This window comes from Schistocerca cancellata, chromosome 7 (genome assembly GCF_023864275.1).
Source record: "Schistocerca cancellata isolate TAMUIC-IGC-003103 chromosome 7, iqSchCanc2.1, whole genome shotgun sequence".
NCBI classification, from domain to species: domain Eukaryota; kingdom Metazoa; phylum Arthropoda; class Insecta; order Orthoptera; family Acrididae; genus Schistocerca; species Schistocerca cancellata.
The window spans coordinates 136,261,302-136,285,260 of record NC_064632.1 but is presented as its reverse complement, the minus strand read 5'-3'; the positions used below and the strand labels follow the sequence as shown (position 1 = coordinate 136,285,260).

General features: G+C 38.1%; 2 protein-coding genes across 2 annotated transcripts in view; one reads left to right on the top strand and one right to left on the bottom strand.

Annotated features, from left to right (window-relative positions):
* Positions 1-694, bottom strand: part of LOC126092443 (long-chain fatty acid transport protein 1-like) — a 172,097-nt gene extending 171,403 nt beyond the window's left edge. Inside the window, exon 1 of the mRNA XM_049908044.1 lies at positions 237-694. Coding sequence (XP_049764001.1) covers positions 237-415 — 179 coding nt within the window. The 5' untranslated portion in view covers positions 416-694. The remainder of the gene's footprint in view (positions 1-236) is intronic.
* A 408-nt stretch (positions 695-1,102) lies between these two features.
* The window catches only part of LOC126092666 (uncharacterized), a 186,831-nt gene continuing 163,974 nt past the window's right edge, over positions 1,103-23,959 (top strand). The window contains exon 1 of the mRNA XM_049908388.1: positions 1,103-1,168. Within this exon, the coding sequence (XP_049764345.1) occupies positions 1,103-1,168 (66 nt within the window). The remainder of the gene's footprint in view (positions 1,169-23,959) is intronic.

Below are 23,959 nucleotides of genomic sequence, written 5' to 3'. Positions count from 1 at the left end.
CGATAATTATTTTAGGCCAAGACGATGGAATTAATTACCATAACTCACGATTTTGAACACTATATAATGTTAATAACAGATAATAGTTTATATACTAACAAGAAGGAAACGCGACGGACATGGACAATGAATTATCCTTCTTAGCACAAAAAATGTAAATAACAAGGTGAAAATGCTACTGACTACTGAATAACAGTAGAAAATGAAAAAAAACTCCTTGTGATTTAGGTACTTACTGCCTATCTCGATGCCATGTTTTGTACAGGATATAAAACCATCTGTACCGTTTTCCTGTTGCTACAAAAATCAGAACTGATAGAAGAAGTGTTCGAAGGATGGCCTCTTTATCGAGAAAAATTGCTGCTGCTATGTTTGCACCGAAGAGGGCAAGAAGTATTATTCTTGTTTCAACCATCGTGCCTCCGGTAATTGAATGAGTATAGGATACTGTATTACGAACACAGCGCGTCGAACTGAGTCCATGCGCAACTCTGACCACAGTTATCAGTCACTCACATCACATAACTTATCGTGTTTGAAGGTAAAGATAACAGTTTATAGACGATAAGACTGTCTAAAAATCAAATCATGAATGTGATTCACTCTAAAGTTATGATTAGTGTTAATCGTAAAGTGATAGTCTACAGTATTTTGACCAGTGACGATATATTAAAATCCATTTAGTGAATGTTACCCACAGAACACCCCCTTGATAATAACACTGGACTGTGGTGACACCGTCTGTCTTTTGTCGTTGCAAGTAACATTTCGGAAAGTAATGGCGGGAAATATGTAGTCGAATTGAGCAGACGTAAACAGTAAACACCGCTGGCTTAGGTTATAATGTTTACTTAGAAAACAACTTGTTATTGCGTGAGAAGTAATTATACATTTAAAGAAATCTCCAGCCTATAAGATGAAACGACGGAAAGAAACGCAAAATATAGGCCAATGTCTTTCGAACATGCTATGTTTATTTCCTCCTTTTTGTGCAATGTTTGCAGAAGTGACAGTAAATGCACAGTGTGAACAGTTCATATTTTTTCGATTAACAAATGTACTGTGACTGCAGTTCGAAGTATTGCTACGTATATATGCAGACATGGCGCTTAAATTTCAAAAAAGAAAGATATCTCCAACTACAAATCCCAGAAAACCCGCATTCGAGGTCAGTTTTTATTATATGAAGCTGTGGAATAGGAGGAGACATGTATTGCATTTTAAACTTCAAACCAGACTGTGTGGCGAACATTTGTTAAAGTAACATATTTGCTTTGGGAGAGGTAGGAGTGTACATGTGTTTTTTTTCTATTGCTTATATGTACTTGTTCAAGGATCTCGGATAACATTCACCTGCTGGGTACATTGCAGACACGTTATTGATAGTTCACATATGTCGAGAATGACATTTTTGTTGCACTTTCTCATTCGCAAGTACTGGTACCCGTTTTGGTGGCACGAGAGATTTTCATGTGCAGCGATTGTTTTCCCTTTTGATACTTTTATCTAACAGCCATTTCCTCTAAGTGATGTCTTAACTTCAGAAGAAGTACCACTTACTTAGGTAGATAGATTTTCATTCCATAGATTGATTATCGGAAAGTCCTTGAGGGTGAAGAGAAAAATTTGTAAACTCTAAAACACATTCATAACAAAAAAATATCAACATTCACCGTTCACGTCTCACATGAAATGGACCTCAAGGATGTGGAATAAGGAAGAAATTTGAAACATGTTTTCAATTAAAAAAATGTTGACGCCCATTAGATAATAGTTGGCTTGAATAGGGAAAGCTGTTTACATCTTATTTATGTAGATCACATTACTACATTGAAGATGTGTGCAAATAGGATTTTACAAAACACTCGTGTTATTTGATATTTGACTAAGTCGCAGGTGCTCATTTAGGCTGTAGCACCATCATCTCGTTCTGAAGATATTTGAGATTGGATTAATGCTTCTTTCTTTTTTTTTTTTTGCTGTTTTAACCAGCTATGCCGTTTTTGAAACCCTTTTCCCGTACTATTTCAGTGCATTGCGTAAGATTTCACCTGTGCCATTTAAAATGTAAATAAAATTAAATTTATGACATAACTATCATATACACATGATTGATAATAGTATATCTGGGATGTAGCAGTAGTTTCTCATAGTTTCATATTTGTGTATTTCTATCTATATATATTTCTTCATTCATTTCACATCTCCATGTTTTCTCTTTCACACTGAGATACATTAATATAATTTGCAAATTAATATGAATAATTGTCTTGTGTTTGTTGTCTTCTCAGCTTTCTATGTGACTCCTTGATATAGTATAAGATTCATGTCACATTTATGTCTTTATTTTTCATCCACAAGGTATTGTATCTCCTCACTCATATTTTTCTTGTACCTTTACTTGTTTGTTAGCAATTATTTCACCTACATGTAGGAATTCCACATGGGCGGTAACAGACACTAATTTTTCGCGTGTCAATTTCAAGGTACACAAGGGATTTGTGCATAAAATATATTCTGTTCATTTATGAGAAGTAGACTTTTATGTTTAGATTAATCTGTCTCCTGACTTGCCCTTGTTATGACAGAAATTATGTTGGGCACAGTATGCTTTTAATTAAATTAATAAAGCATACATGTGATGTAATTCTTAGAACATGTATTTGGGATGACAAGACATTGCATAAACTTGTAAATGACTGATTGCTGCAGTCTATAATTTACAAGTCAATGTAACAGTCGCCTAGTGCAACCGTGTTGCGAATGGAAGGGAACCTGATTGCATAAACTGCTTACAGAGATGTGCAACGTAATAGCAGAAAGCTTTCTTTTGGGTCATCATTTCTGCTAAATATTTATGTTGCTAAATACAGTAATCCAAGCATTGGAAAATCTGGAATGGAATAATAATTAAAGCATTCCAGTAAAGAGTTTTAAATATTCAGATCGAATTTGTTGAGAATTCTGTAGCTTGCTCATTGCTCAGTACATAGTCGATGGCTAACTGGCCTGTCTTGAATTTTCTCACAGATGTATTGCACAAAAAGGTCAATATGCCTCAAACTCTTTGGAAATCAAGCTTTTTTGGCCCCCTGTTGCCAAAATTTGTTCAAAGATTTTGAATTATTGTACTCCTTCTCTTGCTCATTTATTGACAGCCACATATTGTGACTTTGTTGTTGATAGTGATGCGAATTGTTGCTGCTTACTTTCCCCGATAATTGCTCCTCCATAAAATCTTCGAGTCACTCTACTATCTGTCAAGTTGTTGAGTCACTAGCACTACATCTCAAGTTTTCTGTTTGCATGGCTAGCTTCGTACATTAGCCCTAAACCTATGAAACTGAACTTTTGATACACTTTACGATCCTTCATACCAAAGATCAATGGTTTTCTTGAGGATTCTCCAAAAGTATTGGCATATAGTTCACTGGAAATAATATATTGGTCCTGGTACTAGCAACTAAATACATAAGAGACCCAACTGCTGGTACTAGCAGCTAAATACATGAGACACCCAACTGCTGCTGGAAATAGAGCGTTCATTGGTTTGTTATTGGTCACCTCGAATGGCTGTAGATATTGCATTATTCAATTTGTACAGGATGAACTTCTGTTGTGTCAAACATTTGAAGGATGTCTTTAGCATAAATTTATTGACTAATCGCTGTTGATCTATTCTCTTCACATATAGTATTAATATCACTGGTTGACAAAATTGAACTTTTTTTTTCCTTTCACTAGAATAAAAATATGCGATTTCTAGCAGTATTTGTTGTGTCGAATGCAAATATCATTTCTGTTTTCCCCTATCAGGGAGGATTTTAGTGTAATACTTATTTGAATTTTTGAGGATTAGTAATAAAATCAGTAACCAGCTATCTAACTTTAAATGATATAGTATTCATTCTGACTTACATGGAAAGCGGTGGATAGTGATTTTCAGGCATAATTTTCATCAGGAACATCTCAGGAGCACTAGTCAGCCAGTATATTAGAATACTACTTGCCTTGGTACCTCTTTTCCATTGTAGAAATTTTGCCAATGAAAACACTTGCCATGCTCATTGCTGACGGCACCAAGATTTTCCGGGAACAAGTGTAAGTGAGAGTCCATGAAATGAATTTTTAAGGAGGTATTGCATCCTATAGCTTTACAAGAATGCAAAAGATTAGCCACTATGTCACAATAGTTTTCTGCTTTATGATTTCCAAGGAAATTCCAACATACATTTTTGAAAGACAGTCAGGCTGCTTTTTCCAATGGATATAACAGTCCTTCAAAATGTTCATTGGCCATTAATGACTGTATTTGTGGTTCCATAATTTTTTTTTCTTTTAGATAGCATCACTGACTGTGGGTAATTTCAATTTCAAATACAAAAATCCATCATAAAGTTAATGCATAGCTTTGACAAAACTTTTTATTAGGCTTACTCCTAATTTAATATGCAACAGAGGTAAATATATTTTTTAAGGATTCACTGAAGGAACAAGTGACACATTTTTTCAGGTTAGGGAGAAGAGATTCATGTTTAGGGCGTGATTTTCTAAAGTAGTGAGAATTCTTTATCTTTGCTGTCCCATTTGCATAAAAAAGAGCAAAATTTGATGAACTGAAGTTGCAAACCAAGCAATAAATCAGTGACTTTTAAGTCGCCACAGATATTCTATTTATACAGGGTGTACATAAAGTTCGGGAACACTTTCAATTATTTACTACACAGGAACAAAACATTGTACACATATATATATATATGTCATTTTGAAGAGAAACCCTGAAAGTTTTTTTTTTTTTCCCAAGTATACCGCCACAGCATAGTTTGGTAATTTGCTGATAGTCAGTGCTAGTCGCAAACAGGGTCTTGCTACAGAAGGGGAGAGCTGGTTTTTGAAATGGCCTCCCTGATCACAAGATCTCACTCCGTGTGACTTTTTACTGTGGGGACACTTCAAAGATCTGGTGTATGTACCACCACTATCACGTGATGTAGCAGAGCTCCGGTAGAGAATACGGAAAGCAACTGCCACAGTCGACTATGCCATTCTGGGACGGGTATGGCAAGAATTTGATTACCATATTTACGTCTGCTGTGTCACTCATGGTTCACATATAAATGGGTTAAAAAAAAAAAAACAGACTTTGCACTGAACTGCACCAAATGAGGATGCTTATTAACAAAGTTGTTTGAATGGTGTCGCATCTGCAACAGGACTAACCTTTCATTATAGTCAATACCTTCTTGTTGACTAAATCCATGCACAACTAATGTTGCTTTATAGTGATCAATTTCACCAACATTTGTACACTTGGTTGTATGAAGCCAACAGTTTGTAATGGGCATGATATGTGGTGGCCAATGTTCCAAAGACCATGTAGCATTTTCCTCTGATGACGCCATTTTTTCCTCCATTGCTTTACTCCAATGTTCATGGCCTACTTATGTAATAGCCTTTGAATGATCTACGTTCACATCTACATATGTACTCTGCAAGCCACTTTATGGGACATGGCGGACAGTACCTTATAGCACTGCCAGTCACTTTCTGTGCTGTTCCACTTACAAACAGTGCCAGGGAAAACTACTATACTACTATACAAAATCAAATAGAGGTAATGCAGGAGTAGATTTAATAATTAATAAAAAAAAACAGGCGTGCGGGTAAGCTACTACAAACAGCATAGTGAACGCATTATTGTGGCCAAGATAGACACGAAGCCCACGCCTACTACAGTAGTACAAGTTTATATGCCAACTAGCTCTGCAGATGACGAAGAAATTGATGAAATGTACGATGAGATAAAAGTAATTATTCAGATAGTGAAGGGAGATGAAAATTTAATAGTCATGGGTGACTGGAATTCGAGTGTAGGAAAAGGGAGAGAAGGAAACATAGTAGGTGAATATGGATTGGGGTTAAGAAATGAAACAGGAAGCCGTCTGGTAGAATTTTGCACAGAGCATAACTTAATCATAGCTAACACTTGGTTCAAGAATCATAAAAGAAGGTTGTATACATGGAAGAATCCCAGAGATACTACAAGCTATCAGATAGATTATATAATGGGAAGCCAGAGATTTAGGAACCATGTTTTAAATTGTAAGTCATTTCCAGGGGCAGATGTGGACTCTGATCACAATCTATTGGCTATGAACTGCAGATTAAAATTGAAGAAACAGCAAAAAGGTGGGAATTTATGGAGATGGGACCTGGATAAACTGACTAAACCAGAGGTTGTACAGAGTTTCAGGGAGAGCATAAGGGAACAATTGGCAGCAGTGGGGGAAAGAAGTACAGTAGAAGAAGAATGGGTAGCTCTGAGGGATGAAGTAGTGAAGGCAGCAGAGGATCAAGTAGGTAAAAAGATGAGTGCTAGTAGAAATGCTTGTGCAGTAAATGAAGCAGGCAAAAAGGAATACAAACGTCTCAAAAATGAGATCGATAGGAAGTGCAAAATGGCTAAGCAGGGATGGCTAGAGGACAAATGTAAAGATGTAGAGGCTTGTCTCACTAGGGGTAAGATAGATACTGCCTGCAGGAAAATTAAAGAGACCTTTGGAGAAAAGAGAACCACTTGTATGAATATCAAGAGCTCAGATGGAAACCCAGTTCTAAGCAAAGAGGGGAAAGCAGAAAGGTGGAAGGAGTATATAGAGGGTCTATACAAGGGCGATGTACTTGAGGACAAAATTATAGAAATGGAAGAGAATGTAGATGAAGATGAAATGGGCGATACGATACTGCGTGAAGAGTTTGACAGAGCACTGAAAGACCCGAGCCGAAACAAGGCCCCGGGAGTAGACAACATTCCATTAGAACTACTGATGGCCTTGGCAGAGCCAGTCCTGACAAAACTCTACCATCTGGTGAGCAAGATGTATGAGACAGGCAAAGTAACCTCAGACTTCAAGAAGAATATAATAATTCCAATCCCAAAGAAAGCAGATGTTGACAGATGTGAAAATTACCGAACTATCAGTTTAATAAGTCACAGCTGCGAAATACTAACACGAATTTTTTACAGACGAATGGAAAAACTGGTAGAAGCAGACATCGGGGAAGATCAGTTTGTATTCTGTAGAAATATTGGAACACGTGACGCAATACTGACCTTACGACTTATCTTAGAAGAAAGATTAAGGAAAGGCAAACCTACGTTTCTAGCATTTGTAGACTTAGAGAAAGCTTTTGACAATGTTGACTGAAATACTCTCTTTCAAATTATGAAGGTGGCAGGGGTAAAATACAGGGAGCGGAAGGCTATTTACAATTTGTATGAAAAGCAGATGGCAGTTATAAGAGTCAAGGGACATGAAAGGGAAGCAGTGGTTGGGAAGGGAGTGAGACAGGGTTGTAACCTCTCCCCAATGTTATTCAATCCGTATATTGAGCAAGCAGTAAAGGAAACAAAAGAAAAATTCGGAGTAGGTATTAAAATCCACGGAGAAGAAATAAAAACTTTGAGGTTCGCCGATGACATTTTAATTCTGTCACAGACAGCAAAGGACTTGGAAGAGCAGTTGAACAGAATGGACAGTGTCTTGAAAGGAGATATAAGATGAACATCAACAAAAGCAAAACGAGGATAATGGAATGTAGTCGAATTAAGTCAGGTGATGCTGAGGGAATTGGATTAGGAAGTGAGACACTTAAAGTAGTAAAGGAGTTTTGCTGTTTGGGGAGCAAAATAACTGATGATGGTCGAAGTAGAGAGGATATAAAATGTAGACTGGCAATGGGAGGGAAAGCGTTTCTGAAGAAGAGAAATTTGTTAACATCGAGTATAGATTTAAGTGTCAGGAAGTCGTTTCTGAAAGTATTTGTATGGAGTGTAGCCATGTATGGAAGTGAAACATGGACGATAAATAGTTTGGACAAGAAGAGAGTAGAAGTTTTCGAAATGTGGTGCTACAGAAGAATGCTGAAGATTAGATGGGTAGATCACATAACTAATGAGGAGGTATTGAATAGAATTGGGGAGAAGAGGAGTTTGTGGCACAACTTGACAAGAAGAAGGGACCGGTTAGTAGGACATGTTCTGAGGCATCAAGGGATCACAAATTTAGCATTGAGGGCAGAGTGGAGGGTAAAAATCGTAGAGGGAGACCAAGAGATGAATACACTAAGCAGATTCAGAATGATGTAGGTTGCAGTAGGTACTGGGAGATGAAGAAACTTGCACAGGATAGGGTAGCATGGAGAGCTGCATCAAACCAGTCTCAGGACTGAAGACCACAACAACAACAACATGTGCTTTCCTACAAGTCATAATTCAGGGTTCCCACAGGTTCTGGAAATCATGGAATATCAGGGAATTTCAAACATCTCACGGAAATCAGGGAAATTTGAAAAAAACACTGGAAAAATCTTGTTTTTGTCTCAGTAGATAAAATGGTTTGTTTACTGAGTTGTCATGCACTGTCGCTGGCTGGGTGCTGCCGAGTACATGCACCACTTCCCTACTCCCTTATTCCTGCTGCTTCTCCCCTTCTTATCACTACCCTAAACTTGCAGTCAGTGCTGACTACCCTCAGCTTGCAGTCAGTGCTGCCACCACTTCTTGCTGCTAGCCTAGCAGCTGCCGATGAGAGGCAGGCAGGTCTCTGGAGTGGCTTGGTTGGATCTGATTCTCAGAGACTGTAGATGCAGCGGCCGGAAATGGCAGTCGTGTGTGCATGAGTTGTGTCTGAATGATTGTGTGAATGTGTGTGTGCTCTCGTTTTCTGACAAAATCTGTGGCTGAAAATTTAGTTGTGAGAGGGTGAATGTTTTTTCTACATGCCTGTCTGTGGAACAGCAATCGTCTTTACGGTGTTACTACCTATCATTATTACTGATTCTCGGAGTATTTGTAAAAGTTTTCTGTTGCATGGATTGATCACTGTTGTCTCATTTCATCTAAATGTCTGTGGCTTGTGAACAGCTGACCACATGAGTGGATTTCCGTGACGAGCCTAAACCTCAGGATGTTTCTGCGGGTATCTGTAATGGTTCAGGCCTGCTGATCTGAGACCATTTGGTTTGTACTAATGTGCAGGCCCTGTCCATCAGATCTAGTCTCGCAGATCTGCCCGCAGTCTGGGTCTGTTTATGTGTGGTATAATTCAGCGGATTTTCATGGTTTATCAATGGACCCAGAACTGTGGTGCTCCTCAGTGGGCTGAAGACCACGGGCAATGGATTTCAGGAATTGCAACTGTCTCACTGCAAGTACATTGTACAGTGTGGCATTTTATAGACATTTTATTTGTTCTAGTACATTTTGGCTCTTCAAAAGTAGTTTATATGTTAGAAAATATGGATATAATAGAAGGAAATATTCCACGTGGGAAAAATATATATAAAAAACAAAGATGCTGTGACTTACCAAATGATAAAGCGCTGGTAGATAGACACAATAAAAAACACAAAAATACACACACAAATTTCAAGCTTTCGCAATTCGAGGTTGCTTCATCAGGAAAGAGGGAAGGAGAGGGAAAGACGAAAGGATGTAGGTTTTAAGGGAGAGGGTAAGGAGTCATTCCAATCCAGGGAGCGGAAGGACTTACCTTAAGGGGAAAAAAGGACAGGTATACACTCGCGCGCGCACCCTCCCACCCACACACACACACACACACACACACACACACACACACACACACACACACACACACACACACACACACACACACACACACATATATATACAGATATAGGCAGACATGTGTAAATTCAAAGAGGTTGGGCAGAGCTGTCAGTTGAGGTGGAAGTACAGAGGCAAAGATGTTGTTGAATGGCAGGTGACGTATGAGGGGTGGCAACTTGAAATTAGTGGAGGTTGAGTCCTGGTGGGTAACGGGAAGAGAGAATATATTGAAGACCATTCCCGTTACCCACCAGACCTCAACCTCTGCTAATTTCAAGTTGCCGCCCCTCGTACAACACCTGTCATTCAACAACATCTTTGCCTCTGTACTTCCGCCTTGCCTGACCACTCTGCCCAACCTCTTTGAATTTACACTTGTCTGCCTGCGTCTGTATATGTGCGGATGGATATGTGTGTGTGTGTGTCCTTTTTTCCCCCTGAGATAAGTCTTTCCGCTCCCGAGATTGGAATGACTCCTTACTCTCTCCCTTAAAACTCTCATCCTTTTGTCTTTACCTCTCCTTTCCGCTTTCCTGATGAAGCAACCTTGGGTTGCGAAAGTTTGAAATTTGTGTGTGTGTTTGTGTGTTTTTTATTATGTCTATCTACCAGCGCTTTCTTGTTTGGTAAGTCACAGCATCTTTGTTTTTTATATAGAAAATATGGATGATAAGAAGAAGAAAATTGTAAATCACTGGCAGCTTGTAAGCTATGTACTCATATATTTCTCGAAAGAAAAATTACACAATACCTGTAAAATGATAGATATAACACAGTGGGTAATAACTGACGATAACAAACATAGTAGAACCAACATTTTATCAGTGGCCACCGACAGTGTTGGTTTACACAATTCTTCCCCGCCTTATACACTTCTTTCAAGAGGCCTACTTTTTTCTGAGGTTATTTCTGAACACAGTGAAGCTATTTTAAATCTGTCCTGCGGCTCCAACGAAATGCATATTTTTGTCTCCAAATGTGTTTCTTTTTATTAAAATAAAATAACATAAGTGGTCTTAATGAAACATGTAAATCATTTGGCTTGCTTTCTCCACCTAAAAACAGTTCATTAGAAAAGATGTTGATGTTAGTACTAAAGATTTTTGCCCACATAAGGAAATTCCATCTGCTTGCAATTTTTTATTTTTATTTTCTTGTTTGCACTATTGTTTCTTGAACTGCAGCTGCAAAGAGATTGTCAACTTACATCTTAACTTACCCTTCAGATCTCAAAATTTGTCAGGGGAAAATACTAAAACTTGTCTGGAAATCAGGGATATACCAAGGAATTTCAGTTGGGGAAACTTGTTGCAACCCTGTAATTTCTCTTATCTTCATGGTCTTTGCAGAAAACATGTCGGCGACAGAAGGATCATTCTGCAGTCAGTTTCAAATGCTGGTTCTCCAATTTTTTTCTGTAGTGTTTTGTGAGAAGCACTTCACTCGCACCAGGGGTTCCCACTCAAGTTCACAAAGCATGTCGATAATACTAGCATTTTTATCCATCAGATCATTTATGTAAATAGATAACAAGATTAGTTGTATCAGACATCAATGGGGCAATCCTGATGATACCCCTTTCTCTGATGACATTCACTGTCGAGGAGAACATACTGATGTCTGTTACTTAAGATGTCTTCAAATCACTCACATATCTGGGTAACTAATCCATATGCTTGGAGATTCATTAACTGTCTGCAGTGGGGCACTGTGTCAAATGCTTTCCGGAAATCTGGAAATGTGGAATCCACTTTTAGCTCTTCATCCCATGATTCACAAGATATAATGTGAGAAAAAGGCAAGCAGTGTTTCACGTGAGTGATGCCTTCAAAATACTGTGTGGAGGGGGAAGGAGTCAGCACACCGCACTCCTGACCGTTGTCAACGTTCCGACCTTGTAGCTGCTACCTCTTAATAAGGTAGCTCCTCAGTTGTCTTCAGGAGGCTAACTGCATCCCAGTGTAGTCATACCACCAATGGAAAATCTTTGGAATGGTAAGGATATTGGTCTGTAATTTTGTGGGTGCATTCTTTTAGCTTTCTTAAATACAGGAGTCACCTGGATTATTTTGTCACTTGGTACTGTGCACTCAGCAAGAGATTTGTGATAAACACAAGCTAAGTAAGGGGCCAGTGTCATAAAAAAACTCCCTGTAAAGCTGTATTGGGATCCCATCCAGACTTGGTGACTTACTTGTTTTCAGCTCTTTCACTTACTCTCTCTGCCAGGGATGCCTATTACTATGTCCTGCATAGGAGGATCAGTGAAGTGGTCAAGCAATGGTATGTTTGTGCAGTCATCCTTCATGAATGTTTTTCTGAATGTGAAATTTAAAACTTGGTCTTTCTTTTTGCTGTCTTGTATCTCCATGCCAGACTGTTCAAAGAGTAACTGGATAAAAGCCTTTTACCCCCTTAGCAATTTTATGTAGGGCCTGAATTTACTTGGGTTCTTGGCAAGATTGTTTACTAAGGAGATGGAAGTTGTGTGTTTCATGCATCGATCCTTTTATGACACACATTTCTACTAATGTTTGCCCATCGTCATTTGTGTGTTCTTTTTTGACCTGAGTGCACAACAGTCTTTGCTTAATCATCATTTTCTGAATTTTGTTATTCAACCATGATGGATCTCGCCTGTCCTTAATCACTTACTTTGCATATACTTTTCCATTGTGTAACTTAAAAATGCTTTAAACTGTGCTCGTAATTCCTCTATGTCACCACACTGAAATTAAATGATGTCCATATGTTACCTAAGTGGTATGCTAACCACTGCTTGTCTGCTCTTTCCAGCAGAAATACTCTTCTAGCCTTTGTGATGGAGTTTTTAACTTCACTAAGCATCATTGCTATTGTTGCGCTGGACAGAAATACAATCGCCTGACAGTGGTGAGTTCTTTAGTTAGTTCCGGGAAGAGATTGGGTGTAACTGTAACACACAAAATATTAATTATTACAGTGTAGTTTGGAAGATTCACTTAACTTGCAACAATCCATTTCCCAGGACTGCTCTGTGTATTTACAACTGTCTCTGAATGTTAAAGCATCATTTGATACAGATAAATTTACAAGACTCCTCACTTGAATTATAATCCACATAATGTCCAAATTAATGATTCCTGCCTATGTAGGTGGTCTATCTCATCTCAATTTGTGACTTCGAAATGGGGTGAGCATTCTTCTGCTCAGCCATAAGTAGACCATCAATTGTGGTGGCGTGGAGTAGCTATCGATTTCTGGGATTTTGTTGTGAGATGCCAAACTTGCTTTGGCGCACTTTTCTTTGGACACCAGCATATTCTCCCTCCATCCCCACTTATACACTGTTGTCGTGTAAGACAGATGCTTGTGATGATAGCAGGGGGGAGGATTGGATGTGGATGAGGAAGCAGGGAGTGTAACAGCGGCCCATGTCTGCTTCCTGCCCACACACCAGTATCCACCTTGCGAGTGACCAGGGACACTGTCTGGTAAACAATTACAGGGTGTACACCTACATCCAGAGATGCAGATGCTGCAGTCAATAGAACAGTGAAGTGATCTTCTGAGGGAGCACAGTGACCTTCTGTTGGTAATACGTCCCCAGACATCAATGCAGGCAGTTGGATGGAAGTTGGCACCAACATTGGTGATGTCTTTGGCGGTGGGTTGGTGACCTCATTTGGCACCACAGTATATGGTGCTAGCCATGTCTGGCAGAGAGACAAAAGTGACAGTTAGTGTGGGCTCCAGCAAAGTTCTGGGTCTGTGGATAAAAATTCTGCTGCAGAATCGCTGACATATTCAGAAGCATTTTGTAGCTGGTTTTGGTGACACCGCTGTAGCCCTACAGGACTGTGGATGATATAAGAACAATGTCCGATAGCTTTTGTAACTACTCTGCTCTCTCAACAATGTTTCTTTCAAAAACTTTGTGGAAGACGTTGTCTTGTATCTGGAAATTTGTCCGACCTGATGGAAAAAAATTGTTTCTACAATGACTACCAGGAGATGCAACAGGGTATGGTGTCTACGATTCTGCAACAAAATTTGGAAAGTGCTAAGGAAGCAAAGACTGTAGCACTCTCAGTTCAAAAAACAATGCCCAAATGATGACAAGTAAGGAATGGAATTTCTCAGTCTGACTTTTGAACATTCAGACGAACTGTTCAGCTTCACTGTTAGACTGAAAGTGTAAACGTGCAGTGGTCACATGGTCTATGCCATTGGCAGCACAAAACTGTTGGAAATCAGTGGATGTAAATTGTAGTCCATTGTCTGAGACAATGGCTTCTTGAAGCCCTCCAAGGGAAAAAGAAAGAAAAAGAAGAAGACAAAGGCAGTACTGTACTTGCAGCAGTTGTGGCTGTCATGGGGACAAGAAAAGGAAACTTCCTGTAAGTGACTGCCACTAACAAAACCATTGTGTGTTCCAGAATGGACCCGTAAAATCAATATGGATACATTGCTATGGTATGGACGGTTGTGATCCCTCGAAGCTTTGCAGTGGAGCTGACTGGTGTTCCTCACAAACTTTGCAGCATGAGTCTTTTACACAATCTGAGCGTCCATTCCCTGCCGAGTACAATGTCTGGTGAGTTGCTTGGTGCATATATATATATATATATATATATATATATATATATATATATATATATATATATATATATATATATATATATATATATAGAGGGAAACGTTCCACGTGGGAAAAATAAATTTAAAAAGAAAGATGATGAGACTTACCAAACAAAAGCGCTGGCAGGTCGATAGACACACAGACAAACACAAACATACACACAAAATCTAGCTTTCGCAACCAATGGTTGCCTCGTCAGGAAAGAGGGAAGGAGAGGGAAAGACAAAAGGATTTGGGTTTTAAGGGAGAGGGTAAGGAGTCATTCCAATCCCGGGAGCGGAAAGACTTACCTTAGGGGGAAAAAAGGAGGGAAAAAAGGACAGGTATACACTCGCACACACACACACATATCCATCCGTGTCTGTGTATATGAGGATGGATAAGTGTGTGTGTGCGAGTGTATACCTGTCCTTTTTTCCCTCCTTTTTTCCCCCTAAGGTAAGTCTTTCCGCTCCCGGGATTGGAATGACTCCTTACCCTCTCCCTTAAAACCCAAATCCTTTGTCTTTCCCTCTCCTTCCCTCTTTCCTGACGAGGCAACCATTGGTTGCGAAAGCTAGATTTTGTGTGTATGTTTGTGTTTGTCTGTGTGTCTATCGACCTGCCAGCGCTTTTGTTTGGTAAGTCTCATCATCTTTCTTTTTAAATTTATATATATATATATATATATATATATATATATGACCACACAGGTAGCAACTGACGATGCTTGAAGTAGTGATGTGCAACTGGGTGGTGAATTTCTTTCAAACTGCGTGGCCATCCATGGTGGACATATTGCAAAACAATCTGAATAGCTGCACCAGAAACAGTTGCTGTGGTCACACACCAAAAATTGAGAAGAAACTTTTGAAAACTTTCAAAATCCTGAGCATCAGTTTGAAAACATGACTCTTCAGAAGAATCAAACACTGTGTTGGTATCAATTGATAACAGAGACAAGCATTTGAATGTTGCGCAGTGGTCCAGTACAACAAATCACACTGATAATTAGATAATATCAGAGCCCAATATCGCAATTTTTGAGCTCTCTGAGGTGGAACAGGCTTGACAGGAGTGAACAAGACCATCAAAGGTGAATGATCTGTCAGCAAAAAGCACTTCCGACCATACAAATACTGGTGGAATTATGTAACATCATAGATAATGGCAAGCACCTCTTTTTCAAGCTGACTGTAGTTACACTGCACTTCGTTAAGAGTTATAGAGTTAAAAGAATAGGTCTGTCAGAAGAGCAAATCTTATGGGAGAGCACAGCTGCAATCCACATCTATTTCTGTACTTTGCAAACCACTGTGAGGTGCATGGCAGAGGGTACATCCCATTGTACCAGTTGTTAGAGTTTCTTCCTGTTCCATTCACGTTTGGAGTGCGGGAGGAATGACAGTTTGAATGCCTCTGTGTTTGCTGTAATTATTCTAATCTTATCTTCACAATCCCTATGTGGGCGGTACGTAGGAGATTGTAATATATTCCTAGAGTAATCATTTAAAGTTGGTTCTTGAAACTTTGTTAATAGACTTTCTCAGGATAGTTTATGTCTATCTTCAAGTGTCTTCCAGTTCAATTCCTTCAGTAACTCTCTGACACACTCCCACAGATCAAACAAACCCGTGACATTTACACTGCCCTTCTCTGTATACGTTCAATATCCCCTGTTAGTCCTATCTGGTATGAGTTCCACACACTTGAGCAATATTCTAGAACCGGTCGCATGAGTGACATTTAAGCAATCTCCTTTGTAGATTGATTGCACTTCCCTAGTATTCTACCAGTGAACCAAAGTCTACCACTTGCTTTACCCAAGACTGAATGTATGTGAACATTCCATTTCATATCCCTGCAAAGCGTTATAACCAGGTATTTGTATGAGTTGGCCAATTCGAACAGTGACTCATTGTTGTTATAGTCATCGGATATGAAGTTTTTCACTTTGTGAAGTGTAAAATTTTATGTTTCTGAACATTTAGTGCAAGTTACCAATCTCTGCACCATATTGAAATCTTATCAAGATCTGACTGAATATTTATGCAGATCTTTCAGACAGTAGTACATTAGACGTAGATAACTGCATCATCTGCAAAAAGCCTGATTTTACTATTATATAGTCTGCAAGGCCATTAATATACAATATGAACAGCAAGGGTCCCAACACATTTCAGTGGGCACAACCGAAGTTAACTTCTACATCTGACTGTGACTCTCTATCCAAGATAACATGTCACGTCCTCCCTACCAAAAAGTCCTCAATCCAGTCACAAATTTCACTTGATACAGCATGTGATCATTCTTTCGACAATAAGCATAGGTGTGGTTCCAAGTCAAAGGCTTTTCAGAAATCAAGATCCAAAGCTTTCAGTATGTCATGTGAGAAAAGTGGGAGTTGGGTTTCACATGATCAGTGTTTCCAAAGCTGTGCTAGTTGGCACTGAGGAGGTCATTCTATTCAAGGTACATCATTATGTTTGAGCTCAGAACACATTCTCAGAGTCTACAACAAATTGATGTCAAGGATATTGATCGGTAGATTTGTGGATCACTTCTACTACCCTTCTTGTAGACAGGTGTGACGTGTGCCTTTTTTCAAGAACTGGGCATGGTTTTTTTGTTTGAAGTATCTGTGATAGATTATAGTTAGAGGAGAGACTAACTCGGCCATATATTCAGTGTAGAATCTGACAGGGGTTCCATCATGCTCTGGTGCTTTGTTCAATTTTAATGATTTCAATTGTTTCTTAGTGCCACTGACACAAATACTTACTTCATTCATTTTTTTAGTGGTATGAGGATTAAATTGGGGCAATTATCCTGGGTTTTCCTTTGTAAAGAAACATTTGAAAACCGAGTTAAGCATTTCAGGTTTTGCTTTGCCACCCTCATTTTCAGTTCCTGTCTCATTCACTAAGACTGGACACTTACCTTTGGTGCTACTAATGGCCTTTAAATACGAACAGAATTTCTTTGGGTTCTGTGGAAGAACGCTTGACAATATTCTGCCACGATAGTCCCATAAGATGGTGCAGCTAACATGAAAGAGTTAGCTGGGTCAAAGTGAAGCAAACATCAGTGCCTTAACAATGTGTCCTTTAGTTGCTGAAATGTATTCTGGCATTCTTTGGATCACACAAAAGGCACATTTTTCAGTTATAACCAATTGAGCAGTGTAGCAATTTGCATAGCATTAGCAATAAATTTTATGTAATATGTGAACTTGCCATTTACTGACTGGAGCTCCTTAATGTTATGAGTCACTGTCAGATCTCTGATCACAGACAAGTGCCATATGGTAAGATGAGTACCCTATGCATAAGTACATGACCTGAATAGTTCAGTTCTTCTGGAGGAAGGAGCAGGTTTCTTTGTTGCACTTTGAGTCAGCTGCAGAAAGAGCTAGAAACAAGCCATGCAAATTTGCTAAATATTCAGCAGGCAAGTGATCCACAACTACAGTATCTCCCAAATAGTTAGTAAAAGAAGGGACTTTTGCTGTTAACTGTTCCAGGAACTGCTGAAAAATTAGGAGTCAAAGCACTTTCTAACAGTAGTCTGAAATTGAAAGGAACCTAGGAGAGTGTTTAAACAAAGCATTTCTTGAACTGTTCACCCCATAGTAACTATAAATATGCTTCATGCAAATCAGTCTTTGAGAAGCATCTGCCCTGTCCCAGTCTGTTTGTCAATTCCTCTGGATGTGTAAGAGGAAAGAAACCATGACTATTTGTGGATTTACTGTTGCTTTCAAATCAGCACACAGACGTAAACCATCTGAAGGCTTCATGAGAATGACCAAGGAGATGCCCATTGTTATGCAGAAATGGGTTAAATAAACCCATTGTCTTTCCATCTTTGCCGTTCCAGAGCAAATTGGTCACATATTGCATCAGGGCGGCGCGTGCACGAAAAAATCACAGCTACACATTGTCTTACACAGTGACGTGCCCCAAACATGTTTGAAACAGTTCCTTGTACTTGCTACACAAGTTAGAAACATGAGTGTGAGGCACCAAAATGCTGATTTGTAATACATTGTCTTGTATGCACAAGTTGAATTAATCACGTTTGCACCGATTCTAGAATTGAGTACTGAAATAAAACTCTCTTTGCCACTCCGTTAAACGTTGCAGGCAAACTACACATGCTGAGGACTGGAATTTCTTGTCTGCTATAGGCAGACAAAATAGTTTGTGCAGGCTGTTGCTTGAGACGAAAAATTTGAAACCTTGCTGCTGTGACATGGGCCTGACTATCATAATGTTCATATGTCTTCCTGACTGTAGTACGGGCAAAATTTAGGTGCAGCAACCTGTGGTGATACTGTTTGGCGAGAAAGTCATTGTGTTACTTGCCGAACACTGAGAAGCAGGTTATTTCGGGTAGAGATATTACCTGTGGTGGCTTACACTTAGAGAATGCTAATACGATACACAAAATTTGAGAGCAGAAAGCTGGCAAGACCAGGTAGTAAAAACAAGTGCATTCCTGCACACAATAACTGTGCATCAGGCGAGGCAAGTCTAGTTTACCACTAGTGTCGTTGTCATTTGTCATGCTGGATGAAAATACACTTACCGGTATGATGATAGTTCACTTTATTAGAATTGAATAGAATAGAATCTTTATTTGCCTTTCAATATGTTTTCCATACAATTGGCATTGTCAGAGTGTTCAATACTTTTTTTTGTTTTTTTTTTTAAATTACAATAATTATTATTGTACATAATTGTACCCGTGCAGGGCAAGCAGATACTATGCTAAAGTAATACTGATAATACTTCAATTATTCATTCACAATAGTAATAACAATAATAATAATAATAATAATAATACATCATAACAGTTAAATATACAATAGTATCAAGATATATTTATGGTACAACTTACGTATCCATGTAAAAAGTCTTTGCTGGTACATTACTGTCACAAACATATATGTATAATTCACATGGCAGTTTTTTGTTTCATGTAGCATATCTCTTTTGTGTCACTGTTTAGAAACTCATCAAGTGAGTAATATGGCGTACATTTGAGCCACACTTCTATTGTCTGCTTAAAGTTATTCATCGGTAGTTCGCTCACAGCTTTTGGGAGTTTGTTATAAAATTTTAAGCTAAGGTGTTTATGGCTCTTTTGTGTCAATGTCAGCCTTGTGTATCGTAGGTCTGTGTTACTATTATTTATAGTATTATGAACATGCACTTCAGATCTTAAGTTAAAGTTCTTTACATTCTCTTTAGCATATATTAAACAATTATAAATGTATATACTAGGTAGTGTCATTATCTTTAGTTCTTGAAAATGGTTTTTGCAACTTTGTCTTGGTGCTAGTCCTAAAATGCACATGACTGCTTTTTTCTGCCACTTGAAGATGGTACTTGAACCCACTGAGTTACCCCAAAGAAGTACCCCGTATTGCAGTTGTGAATGGAAAAAAGCAAAGTATGTGGAGATTAGCAGATTTTTACTGATAATGTGTTCAGCTTGTGTAATAGAAAGAGAGTTCGAGCAAGTTTGCCACATAGATAATTTGTGTGTCTGTCCCGTGTAAGTTTTTGATCTATATGTAAACCTAGTAACTTGACATTTTTTGTATTCTGTTCAATAGTAAATTTCTTCAGTTTTCAATTTGTTTATTGATAAAAGATTGACTCTGCACCAGTCACTGCTAATTTCAGTTACTACTTTGTTGTGTTCCATGACATCTTGCAGATTTTCTCCATCTGTTATTAGTGCCATATCATCAGCATACAGTACATTGTTGCATGGCATATAATTTGAGAAGTCATTGATGTAAACAATGAACAGGAAAGGGCCAAGCACTGAGCCTTATGGAATTCCTCTCTTTACTTTCATGGGTGTTGACTTTTGATAGTTTGTTTTTATTAATTGTACCCTATTGCTTAAGTATGATTGAAAAGCGTATGATTGAAAAGATCATAATGGTTTATCTACAATACCATAATGTTCTAGTTTTTTAATCATTATTTCATGTGTGACTGAGCGAAGGCTTTTGTTAAATCTAACAGTGTAGCGCAAGTGAGTTTCTTATTTTCATATCCTTCATATATATTACTAAGGAGGCATTCAACTGCTTTGGTTGTCGATAGTTCTGATCGAAAGCCAAACTGGTTCTTACTCAATAATTTATTACTTTCAAAATAATTGTAAATTTGGATATGTATGCAGTTTTCTATTACTTTTGATATAATGGGAACTATTGATATAGGTCTATAATTAATTGGCATTTTTCTGTCACCTTTCTTATAGATTGGCAGTGTAACTGTCATTTTCAGACATTCAGGGAATACTCCTTCTTCTAGTATGCGATTCGTCAGATATGTTAGTGGCATTAAGATTGCAGTGGCTATGTGTTTAACAATACTGTTTCTAAGTCCGTAATAGTCATCTGTTTTTGAGTTTTTAAGTTTCTTTATAGATTTGATAATGTGGCCGGAGGTGATTTTTGACCAAGAGAATTTCTTGGTTGCTGGTGCTTGTTGTTTAAGAAGGGTTACAGCAGCTGAAATATTATCAGAATTGTTTTTACCAAAAGAAGAAGAAGAAGAAGAAGAAGAAGAAGAAGCAGAAGAAGAGGAAGAGGAAGAATGAGAGCTGGCACAATTTATAAAATACTCGTTAAGGATGTTGCAATCTATAGGCACTGTGGTTTCCTGTTTACTCATATTGATTTCACTTTTTATTATATTCCAAGCTGCTTGACAGGCATTTTTTGAGCTTGCAATATATTCATCATTTACTTTACATTTAGCTGATTTTATTTCATATTTGTACAACTTCTTAAGGGTCACATAGTGTTTCCTGGCTTCCACATTTTTATCACTATTATTTTTTAGTATAAGTAGCAGTGTCCTCATTTGCTTGAGCTCTAGAGTGTACCACTTGTTAGAGTGCTGAGGTTTTTTTCTGTTGTTAGGGGCACATCTTTTTGTGATAAGTGGACAGTGACTATCTACTGCGTTTTTAATGATATATAAAAACATAGAGAAACATTCATCAAGACTTTTTATATTGTGTAGTGTATTTGGCCAATGTACCACCTTCAGTTCATGTTTCAATTGTACAATATTACTCTCTGTTAGTGTTCTGAAAGTGACTAACTGTTTAGTTCTGTCCGGGTTCATACTGCCTATTCTGACCCATATCCCGTCATGATCAGATAACTCTAACTTAATCACATCATGCTTTAGTTGATCCTGATTTACATTACTAATTACATTGTCAAGGCATGCATCTAGTCTAGTAGGTTTATCATTTATACAGTAGCAGTTTAGTGCCTTTAGGCTGTTAACCATGTCATTTACATTTTTTCTACTTTGCTTTATATCTATATTGAAGTCACCTGCAATAAAAATTTTGTGATTTTTGTGTTTAGTGAATAATTTGATTAGTGAATTTAGTTTATCTATAAGAACTTCCTCATCAGAGGCTGGTATACGGTACACAGAAGCAATGATAATTTTTTGGGTATGCAGTACTATGGCTGCTACTTCAAATACACCTTCAATGCAATGTTTGTATACGTCTATCACTGAATGCTGCAGCTTTAAGTTTTCTTTGATGTAGATTGCAACTCCACCATGTGCAATATTTGTTCTACAATATTTTGTGGCTAATATGTAGCCATAAGGCGCACACAAATCTATTTCTGAGTCATGCAACCAATGTTCATTAATACACAGTATGCTACAGTTAATTTTGTCTGCCAAGTACTGTAACTCATTAACCTTATGTCTTAGGGATTGTACATTAACATGAAATAACATTAAATCGTTTTTGTTACTGGTAGAAATACTTGTTGCTAGAAATACTTGTTGCTTTTTCTGTTGCATTATCTTTACTGTCCCTTGCAGGCTGTTGTGACCAAATCCAACTTGTGTTAGATTTGGTCACTACTGGGAGTTTCTGTGTACCACATCTTTGAACTGAAGCCTATAAATTGTTTTATTAGCAGAGCTTAATTTTTCTCTTACAATCCCAAGTATTTTTTTGTTTGCTTAGAAGTGACTTTCCTAAGCCATTTAGAGGCTGACCATGGCTTGTATGACAAGCTCTGTTACAGTGACAAGGTTTGCTAAGGGGCACAGTTGTGGTGTGGCAGCAGTCTGAAATATCATTCATGTCAATCACTGTTACATTTTTGAAATGTTTACATACTGAATCATAGAGATTATTTGCTTTTTTAATTTCGTTGTTCACACATGATTGTTCTATTAGATCATAACGGTGAGGTGTTTTAGCCACTATTACATTGGTATGTGTTAGCTTACCCAGTGATTCTTTCAGTGCTTTTGTTGCTGCAACTGTTTCATTGTAATACACATCTTTAGCACCTCCTATAATTACTGCGTAGTCCTTTGATGATAGATTCTTGCATTCTTCTTCAACACTGTCAACAACGTGGCTTAATTTTGCATTTGGTTTTACTAGTCCCTGAATTTTGAACCTTCCTGCCGCATCATCTGTTTTCAGTTTTATAACTAACCCTCTTCCAAAACTGTCTGAGAAAACTTTTAGGTTATTATAGTGTTTATTTTTTCGTAGTACCTTTGTGTTCGTTTGATGAGATTTTTTATCGCGGTTTTGTTTGGGGTATGTCTTCTTTCGACTGTCACTTGATGATCACTGTCATTGTTTACATGAGTTAGAGCTGAGTATCTATTCTCATGTTCAGGAATTGTACAAAGATTAAGATAACTATTCACTTTTGTGTTGTTTGTTACCTTACGAGGCGGTAGAGATAGGAATATTTACTTTAATTGGAACTACCCGTCACCACAGGAATGTTCTGAGTATTTACAGCTATCTCTCAATATTAAAGTATCGCTTGATACAGACAAATATATAAGATTCTTCACTTGAAGTATGTTTGACATAATGTTCACATTAAGTGTTCTGCCTGAAACATTTAATAAAGTGGCAGCTGTAGATGATGCTGTCCTCTTGATTGGTGACTGCGAACTGGGGCATGCACTCTCCTGCTCAGCTGTAAGTAGACCATCGATTTCAGTGGTTTAACAAAGCTGTATGCGGCATTTCTCATTTGTTGGTGTGGCCTGCAGCAACTATTGTTTTCTGTGGTTTTGTTGCAAGGTGCCAACATTGATTTGGCACCCCGTTCTTTGGATGACATCACATCTATGATGACATCGCGATTTCTAATCCCTGTCTATATACTGTCACTATTGATAAGGTCAGACCTGTTCATAGCTACAAAGACAGCGTCATGTCAATAAGACAAACTGGTTTCTTCAGTTGTTGCCAACTTCTAAATTCTCTTGCACTACAACTTGCTTCTGCAGGCTCTTTAAACACACTTGCGTCTTCTTCATGCTATTTTTCACTGTCCATTTTACTGGACAGTAATGTCACTATCCTTCTAGTTTTCTTGGGTTCAAAGACAACATACTTGGCCTGAAAAAAAATTCTGATTCAGTTCACACTTGTAAGTCATCAGTAACATCAGAATAACTATAAAAGATTCCTGGTTTTGATTTTTCTACCCATTTTTTTTGCCAATCTTTCAGATTGTGAACAAAACACTTTGTCCCAAAAATTTGTAGTTTATCTATCTGTCTTGTCTTTTCATTGAATACCTCACAGGGTGTTCTGTCATTCATGCAGTTTATACCAGTTCCATTTCACATGTAAAAAAGGTATGTGTATCACCTCTGTCACAAAGGCATAGGCAA